General features: G+C 36.0%; 1 protein-coding gene across 18 annotated transcripts; it reads right to left on the reverse strand.

The window, feature by feature from the left end:
- Positions 1 to 1,033: 1,033 nt before the first annotated feature.
- Positions 1,034 to 8,500, reverse strand: LOC147538932 (casein kinase 1-like protein 3). Of its 18 annotated transcripts, none has more exons than XM_086639279.1 (18): positions 8,184 to 8,500; positions 8,041 to 8,081; positions 7,099 to 7,168; positions 6,869 to 7,017; positions 6,419 to 6,514; positions 6,115 to 6,185; positions 5,901 to 5,962; positions 5,749 to 5,812; positions 5,384 to 5,468; positions 5,159 to 5,285; positions 3,661 to 3,743; positions 3,252 to 3,309; positions 3,044 to 3,156; positions 2,594 to 2,791; positions 2,320 to 2,425; positions 2,015 to 2,053; positions 1,750 to 1,929; positions 1,034 to 1,530 (listed from the first exon to the last, which is right to left on the reverse strand). In XM_086639279.1, the coding sequence occupies exons 1-14, from the start codon at positions 8,257 to 8,259 to the stop codon at positions 2,597 to 2,599; spliced, it is 1,290 nt and encodes a 429-aa protein (XP_086495405.1). In that variant the 5' UTR covers positions 8,260 to 8,500; the 3' UTR covers positions 1,034 to 1,530; positions 1,750 to 1,929; positions 2,015 to 2,053; positions 2,320 to 2,425; positions 2,594 to 2,596. The 18 variants fall into 18 exon arrangements, with proteins under 18 accessions (XP_086495405.1, XP_086495413.1, XP_086495408.1 ...); XM_086639287.1 differs by having other exon boundaries at positions 1,746 to 1,929; XM_086639282.1 differs by having other exon boundaries at positions 2,015 to 2,061.
- Between the last annotated feature and the right edge of the window lie 1,035 nt (positions 8,501 to 9,535).

The following is a 9,535-nucleotide window of genomic DNA, read 5'->3' on the forward strand; positions in this document are numbered from 1 at the left end:
CTTGTTGCGAAGCAGTGCAAACTTGTTGCAAGCTCTTGAAAGTTTTGGAAACCTTTTACCAATTAAATAGAAAATACTTTGGAAGTAATTACACAACTCTACAAACCAGTTTTCAAAACACTGCAAACTCATTGCAAAGTCATCAAAAGCATAACTTTTAATGCAAAGGAACTTCATTTATGTACATCATGTGTGTTAAATGTTGATGAATTACAAATTATTTGTATTACGTATTCGATGATAACCAGTTGGATCATTCTTTGACTTCGAATGATTAAACGAGAACAACAATATTTTAGAAGAAACATCAAAGTTACATATTTTTATTTTAATCTTTCTGTCATCTTCCACATTTATTGAAAAAGATTTAAAGATCATGCGAATATATATTTGCCTATTTTTCAAAAAAATATTTGCAACTAAGTTGCAAAACTCTCCAAACCAGGTTGCAAAACAGTGCAAAGCAATGCAACTCAGTTTGCAAAGCAGTATTGCGTTTTGGCCAATAAGGTAAGTTTCGTCGTTTTTCCTCTGTTTCATAGTCTTCAGCTCTCTACGTACTTTTTTTTAATTTGCAACACCTTGCTAAGAGCTCTCTAAGTACCTTTTTAATTTGCAACACCTCGCGACAGCTTTGCAATGCTTTGCGACAGCTTTGTAATGCTTTGCGACAGTTTTGCAACTTGCGACAACTTTGTAGCACCTTGCGACAACTTTGTAACAACTTTACAACTGTTTTGCAGTCACTTTAGAACGTCTTGCAACAACTTTGCAATGCCTTGCAGCACCTTTGCAATACCTTGCAACACCTTTGTAAAAAAATAGTGAAATCTTAACCGAACAATATACAAATATTTTGGTTTCTGAAAAATACAAAATTCTGGTTTATTAACAAAAGAAAATAATTTAACCTGTCTTTTTAACTAAAAACTTTTTTTTTTTTTTTTTATTCTCATCAAGTAAAAATAAAAACTTTTTAAAATTAGGTCTTCGACTCAATTTCCTACTTTTAGGAGTTTTGACCAAATTTCCCTTTAAACAATTCTTCTCCATAAGTTTATAGAAATCTCAATATGTTTACAATCATAAGAACAATCACGTACTTAAAGTGAATAAAACTCTCAAATTAATTACCAATACACTTCCATCAGGAACTTTTCTACTCTTTTGATGTCTACATAGATCATGTATAGTAGTTCTCTCTCCAAAAAACAACAAAAGTAGATGATCATAATCTGCAATTACTAGCAACACAGTTCTTCTTCTTCATGGTTTATGACAGCTTTAAATATTTCGGAGAATTAACACAATCAGTTTAATCTACTACTATTCTGTAGATAGAAAAGCAGATATTCGTCGACTCGCCTTAGATCAGGCAACAAATTTAATTTAACACGCAAAAATGAGATTTTTCTTGACCAGAAAATATAAGTAATTGGAGCTCGCTTCCAGATGGCATTTATCTTCTTCAACCACTGAATTCCGTCTTTACCACGCCTTTTCAGATATTGGCTCATATTAGAAACACACCTGCAGAAAATAGATTTATATGGCGGTTAGAATCGTATAACGAGATAGATTATAAAAACCCGAAAAGTATCCCAACCCATTTTGGAACTTAACTTTAGAATTAATTACTTCTATCAGTCGAACAACTTCATAAATTATTAATTTTACCAGCAAATAAAGAGAAATACAGCAGGTTAGGGAATATCAAGGCATCGAAATATGAACAGGAGAATGACCTACTCGTTATAACAAAAGACTATTTCAATCTTAAGGTATACTACTCTTCATACGTCCTGCCACCAAAATCTGGGATTTCACATTTTCTCTATAACAAAATGTATTTAGATTTTAGAAGGTTGCGAGTTCACTAGAAGTCTTTTGTGTATCCCTTCTTCACTTGAATAGTCGTAAGATTGGTCTCTGGAAAATAGCAAAATAGTCGAATAAGATTTATGACATGTGTGACTGTACGAAACAACAAAGTTAAACTTAGCAGCTGTGGTACCTGGAGAAAACTCCATGTGAGCCCATGAAAGCTCCACGCCTGAAACACTAAATTATACTGTTTAATACAGATCCAACTGAGTTAATATGATCAATATCGCCGTTCAAGATTTTGAATCTATAGAAAATATTCAAGCAACATAAAATCCTTAAACAAATCCAACAAACACTATCATAATCACTTGGCACAATACGGAAGTCCCGACTATTAACAAATGAATTGAGGAAACATTCTCATATGAACATCCATGTTACATGAAAGTATGAAACCATAAAACCGGAAACATCTGTAGTTCAATTTTGTACCATTCATCCCCAGATGTGAATGGGAATCCAGTTAAGGGCTCGAGCTCGGCTTTTCTCACAGAAACTCGCGGCAGAAGTAAATCTATTCAGCATTTTCTCCGAGATCCTTCACAGATGACATAGATAAACTTAGTAATTCTTCCCAAGAAAAATTGAACGAGAATGCATATCCTAGATGTAGATTAGCAACTAAAATCCATGAGAACATAGATTTTACAAAGTAGATTTTTCACCATATTGTTGTAGTATCATATATACAAACCAACTACCCTACCAATTATCTGGCAGAAGGATTGCGTTCTAAAGTAGCACACCAGCTGCTTGTTGGACCGACTCTGCTGCTACCAAGCCCGCGATTAAGATTTGAATCTTCAGCAGGCCCCACAGGCCTCATGACAGTTCTCTTGGAATCCGCAGCCAGAGATAAAGAAGTAGATGGCATCGGCACATTCTTAACAAAGCTGCTAAGATTCTGCAGAAACCAAAATATGCAAGTAGATAAGTAGATTAAATCTACGTGATCAGTGACGAACACGTAATTCACAGCAGAAAAATAAATAAACATGTAAGAACAAATAATCTGCATTCAGAATCTTATGAATAAACTAATTAATTACCAGAATAAAAATCTAGAACACACAAGGGCTAAATCAATAGAAGACCACACAAAAATGTGATGAGAAGGGAATAATGAAATTACAGTGTTCTGAATTGAATTGTCAACCTGCAAATTATCGACTGCTGGTGATTTGAATTGCACATGGATGCCAGGGCGAGCAGCATTACTTGATCCTATGTGTTCTGTGGCCTGAGCTGCATATGATACAGCATTACCGACTACATTTAAATTTTAACCCAGAACTTAGTACTTCGGTAGTAGCATAAACAGCTGTAGATATACCAGACATTAAAAATCTAACTCACTATGTTACCTTGGCGCCTGTCATTATCCATTGTCATGGCGCGGTTGTTCACTCCTCGAGAAATTGGCTGTAAAACAAAAGTCAGCTTGACACAGACAATTTTTTTCTTTATAGCACGAAAGAAATAAGTGTGTTCACCAAAACGAATGAAAGGTACACTGGTTAAAAACTTGGCATTGGCTCCGAGGGTCCCACGTGAAGTGTGCGACTGTGACCAAGTTGAATTGCTGGTTGTCGCACACTAAAGAATAAGTGCATTCAGCACAACAAATATGAAAGGTACACTGTTTAACAAGTTGGCATCGGCTCCCAGGGTCCCACGTGAAGTGTTCAATTATGACTAAATTGAATTGCTGGTTGTCTTACACTAAAGAATAGACATAAAGTTATTGCTAGATCACATGTTAGAAATACTTACAGACAAACGATGCTGATTTTTAGCCTTTTGGGCTTGCTGATATTTCAGGATAGTCCAATCAAATATATAGTCAAACGTGTATCCTGTAATCCAAGAAAAGGACAAGAATTTATGTTCACTTGTGCAATTATTTGGAGGAAAAAATAAGCAATAAACATGAAAGCTTGAGTTCTGGGTCATTTTTAATTGTCAAACAGGACAATGTCATATTAACATTGGAAAGAAATAGTTTTGACGAAACTATACATAAATTATTTTTCGACTGAAAGTTTTAACAGATACGTAGCCTGTGTTGTCTTCTTTGCTTGACGAACAATAGAAAGACCCTACAAGAATAAAAGGGCAAGATATGATCCTCCTCCAACTTGGATGAATTGCTTTGCGCTCAATTGTGAATAAGCTTTGCCAGAGAAAGGAGAGGTAAATTATCTGGTTGTATAAGCTAAAAGACAAAGGGATCCGTTTAACTACTTTGATGCACGAGGTGCTTTAGCATCAAAGATTTCCTTTTTGCTTAAAATTTAGGGTGCCTCTATAGGCGCCTTCAAAACTGCTATAGGGGCCTCCCTAAAGTGTTTGACTACAATAAATTTCCGACAGCTGTAGGGTCTTTCTATTGTTCGTTTTATGGTCAGGGTTAGGGTTCTTCGTTTTATGGTCAGGGTTCTTCATTTTATGGATCCAAAAGATGAAAAGGTCAAAAATACCATTTGAGAATGGTTAGGGTTCTTTGTTTCATGGTTAGAGTTCTTCGTTTCATGGTTAGGGTTCTTCGTTTCATGGATTCAAAAGATTGAAAAATCAAAACCATTTGATAATGGTTAGGGTTCTTCGTTCCATGGATAAAGATGAAGCTTTATTAGTTGAAGAACTAATAGCTTCAACAGTTTTAGTTGAGAATGCACTTAGGAACTACATATTTGATAATATTAGAATGGATGAAGGAATTGAATTCAAGATTTGGGTAAGAAGGCACACGAAATGTAATTGGGAAATCACAGTTGAAATCTCTGGGTTTAGAGAAAGTAGAGAGAAAAGAAGGCACACGAAAAAGGGAGGAAGAAGAGGGGGTGCTCCGGAGGCGCCTCCTGGGCTGTTACGGGTGCGCCTACAGATGGAGGCTCCTATAGCAGTTTTGGGAGGCGCCTATAGACGCACCCAAAATTTAAATTAAGGACAATAGAATCGGCATGGCTACTTTTATGCAGGAGCCAGGAGCTGGTTTAGCAAAAAAGATTTCCCTTTCTCTTGAACTTCAAATCCTTCAAACTATCAGTCACCATAGCTTTTTCCTTATTGCTATTCACTGAAACCGTTATTTGGTATCTTCACGAAAAGAGAACAAAAACCCTCTTATGTCCGAAAGGGCCACAGCAATTGAGTGCTTCTAGAAACAATATCGCTGGACATACGACATGTTCATCTTATACAGCTAGGAAGTTGAAACTAATAGGGGAAAATGACAATTATAAAGATATAAGGGTCTTTTGACTCATACCTTCACGAGTAAACAAATCACGGAAAAGACGCTTCAAGAATCCATAGTCAGGCCGTTGATCAAATGTTAAGGAGTGGCAGTAATGGAAGTACGATGCGAACTCTACTGGATGACCCTTGCACAAGACCTTTTTACAGATTTAAAAAAGAAAATCACATCAGTTAATATAGCGTCACAATATCTAAAATTCCTAATGCTCACAAAACAGAAAAAGAGAAAGCGTACTTCAATTGGAGTTGATAACTTCTTCTCACATATCTTGTCATATTTTTGTTTCTTTGTGTCTGCTTTTAAACTCTGCCACGGAAGACTACAAATAGAAACATCTGAATCAATTCAACTGACAAAGGAAAAGAATGTTTATAAAGAATTTAGGAGTTTCTTTTTAATTATAAGAATAACAAGAAATTTAAGAATATCATTAACCAAGTCCCAATAGAAAACCACTAATCAGCCCGAATTCCAAATCATGAACCTAGTTTACTTGAAAGTAGGTAAACGCTGCAAGAGATTTTCAGAAGTTGAATAATAACAATACTCAACAATATTCCTCTACAAGGCAAAAGAAGAAGAGCATAGAAAGAACATACCTCCCTCTCAAAAAATATAGAAGGACGTAGCCAAGAGACTCCAAATCATCCCGGCGGCTTTGTTCTAAGGAAAGAATACCAGAAGAACGAAAGATGAGAACTAAAGATATGAATAACAAACCTCTCTTATTAAAAGAAGGTACTTTACTTACCGATCCCCAAATGAGTATTACAACTTGCATAACGTGCAGTTCCTGTCAGGTTTTTGTTCTCTCTGTATAGACACGAGGGGATATGTCATAAAACTTTTCTTGTTAGAACCGAAAAAATTGTAAAGCGTGAATTTCATATGACCTTAGGAGCTATTCATCCAACAATTGTCAGCTTATGGGAGCTAATTACAATTTAACAATATAAAAACATTACCTATAAGGAATATGGCGATTCGTTGTAGCATCTCGGTATCTCTTTGCAAGTCCAAAATCAATGATGTACACCTGAGAATGTACATTTAAAAGTATGATGATTGTGCCTCAAGAAATTAACTTGAATTGGGGGGGTATAGTTAGTTAATATGCAACGTTAATACTCCCCCGGTCTGTCGTTTATTTTATCATTCTTTTTTCCTGTTCTTTCCCTTGTATATTTTTTCCTTCATGAGTTCAATCAAGTTTCAAAAAAAAAAAATTCAAGTCAACTAATTAAGAGCACAGAATTGCAGTATATTTACCTGATTCGCTTTCCGACCAAGACCCATGAGAAAGTTATCTGGTTTTATGTCCCGATGCAAAAATCCTTTTGAATGCAGATACTCGATTCTTGTAATCTGGATTGAAGTCATAGAAATGGATGTATCAGCATAAAGATTTTTATGTGTTTGCAATATTGTAATGTGAATAACTACAATAGTCTGTAACTAGAAAAACTGGTAACGGTAAATATGGAATTCCTAATATTCAAACTATTATGGGTGCACGGTGAGAACCAAAGAGCCAATAGAAAAGCGACGAGTGATTAGAAATCAAAAGGACTATTTACCCTGGCACCCAACAAGAAAAGAAAGATATTTGAAATGCAATTGACAGACGTGATGGAAAGTTCCAAGAAATGCCAAGATTTCATTATGGTGTTATAATATGTAGCATGAGCTATAAACACCAAAATCACGCAATTAAATTACCATCTGATCAGCCAACATTAGAACACTCTTGAGAGAGAACTTTCTTCCACAATAGACAAAGAGATCTTCGAGACTTGGTCCCAATAAATCTATAACAAGGCAATTATACTCCCCATCCACCCCAGACCATTTTATGCCAGAAACACCACCTGCGAGTGAGGTTTAAAGAAAATAAATTAAGCTTGATAATATAAGGAATGGAAATATCAGTTGTTATCTCTTCCACTTACTTCCACCCTGAAGGATATTGTATAATTTGGCTTCATATAACAGCTGCGGATGTTTTGTCTTGCTATTCTCCTGTAAAAAGGATGATTACCAAATCTCAGTTAATAGAATTACTATTTAAAATGAGAATTTGCAACAGTTCAAAAGCAAACGCAAAATGTATGTCCTCTTCCCTAGACAGGAACTAGATAAAATAAGGGAAATTTGGTCAAAACTCCCGATAAATTTTTAGTTTTTAGTGACAAAAAACCAATCAATTTTTTCTAGTCTTCAACTCGCTAGGTATTTTCATAATTTGCAACAGCTTGCAAGATGGTTGCAACAACTTGCAAGATGTTTGCAACGACTTGCAAGAGGTTTGCAACAACTTGCAACTAGTTTGCAACAAATATAAAAATTTGGGCTTTTAACCAAACAAAATACAAATATTGGATTTTTAACCAAACAAAATATTTTCTGATAAAATAAATAGAGGGGCGCTACACTTGCTCAATCTAATAAAAACTAATACAACCAATTATCAAGAAAGAAAAACATGACTTTTAATTTGATAAAATAAATTTGGGCATTAAAACCCAAGAAGCAATAATTCAAACGTTGCACTTATATATGAAACCAAAATAAGTAAATAAAACTGAGTTTTTTCCCCCTCAATTATAAGCAGCAATTGCTCAACAACTCATAATCAAATCCTTTTATTTGAAGGAAGAATATAAATGAACTCTGAGATTGAAGAACACAAGAAAAGACCAAAATTTCTTAAGTTAAGTTAGATCAGATTAGTATCAAAAGCTAGCAATTTCAAAGAGAGAAAACAAACTTAAGATCGAAATACTAGAGTTTAACTCAAGATCCATCATCCATTATATTTCGAATTGAAATGAGTTAAAAATTAATCAAATACTACTGTTTTACAAAATGAAAGCAGATCGATTGATACTAACCATTTTTACCGCAACGATCTCACAAGTGTCAACATGAGTAGCTGAAAAAAAAAATCATCAAATCATCATCATCAGAGGAGACGAATAGAAATTGATTAGTCAAATAAGGAAAAGGAACTTGTGATTATAACAAAAATTCTCACCGAGATAGATTTCTCCAAAAGATCCGCTACCGATCTTTCGCCCTAGCTTATACTTCCCACCGATAATCCTCTCCATGCCCTAGATCTCTCTTTACTTCCTCTCTCTCTCTCTCTTTACTTTCTATCTCTCTCTAGGTCGTTGTCGTTTCAATGCATGGAAGGTGGATGGATATATAGTTTAATGGATTTTAAGAAGGAAAAGGTTAAAGCAGTTGAAACCAGGGAGGAAAGAGATAGAAACCAGTGGCAATTTTAGTGGTGTTATTCGGGACGGACGCCCCGCCCCAACTGTTTTGTGACGGTACAACTGGTTGTGGTCTGGGTCGGCTTGTTTGAATGTATAGTCCGCGGCGAGCTGGCCCATCGAGGGAATACATAGGCCAGTTCGAAACTAGGACCGTGCTTGTTTGTAGACGGCCTAATCCGTTTTGGCCAGTGGACTTGACCAAGTCAATAAATCAACAAATTGACTTAAGCTACACGTGTCATTACATAAGTTCAAAAGGAAGACTCTCAAAGAGAAATTTCACCCAAGTGTCATGGCACAAAGCTAAGAAAGACCCAGGGTCTGAAAACCCTGATGAGCAAAGACGCATGAAAAAAGATGTTTGTGTTTTGCGCATAAGATCAAACATGTAAGACATGGTTTTACTCACCTAGACGTCTCAAATACTAGGATTATGTGTAGTCGTCACCAATCAATTTCAGACAAAGTACTCTGAACTGCGACTAGAGAATGTCCTGTAATGCTGAAAGTGTCAGGAATAGACTCTTAAAAAGGCGGGAAAGAAAATGGTTGAAGCAAGTCATATGATGCAATCTTTCAAACTAGGATGAGTCAGTGTTGACTAAGAAGAACATCAAGCTGAAAAGGTTCAGACTGAGGGTTGTCGCAAACTCTACAAATAAAAGAGGATAATAAAAGCTTTCGAAGCGTTAATCTTCGTATCGAAATATTTAGAACTACCATTGATGATACATAAAATGGTCACCCGTTGACTATCGTCAATAAGTCAAGACAAGATCAAAAGCCCAACGGGTCAACCCGTCTTAAGACAACAGGATCGCTGAGCCCAAAGAGATCTGCCACCTAAGCCCAGAATTAGGAGGTCGGCAAGATCGTCTAAGGAGCTCCAGCCCTGTCCTTCCTTAAACACAACCATGTCTGCCATGGGATTCATAAGGAGAGTTGGGGGGCCGCTTAAGCAAGGCAATGTCTTACACCTTGAAGATATGAAGGCATAAGTGTGCCCCCGCTTAACCGACTTAATCCTATATCTTCCCAAAGATCTCTGTCGGTAACGATCGTAAGTGTTTGATTAACTTGGACTTCAAGAGTCTCAAAGGAGGAA

This window comes from Eschscholzia californica, unplaced genomic scaffold (assembly GCF_041429995.1).
Source record: "Eschscholzia californica isolate CP2 unplaced genomic scaffold, dmEscCali1.0.p SCAF_5, whole genome shotgun sequence".
Taxonomy (NCBI): domain Eukaryota; kingdom Viridiplantae; phylum Streptophyta; class Magnoliopsida; order Ranunculales; family Papaveraceae; genus Eschscholzia; species Eschscholzia californica.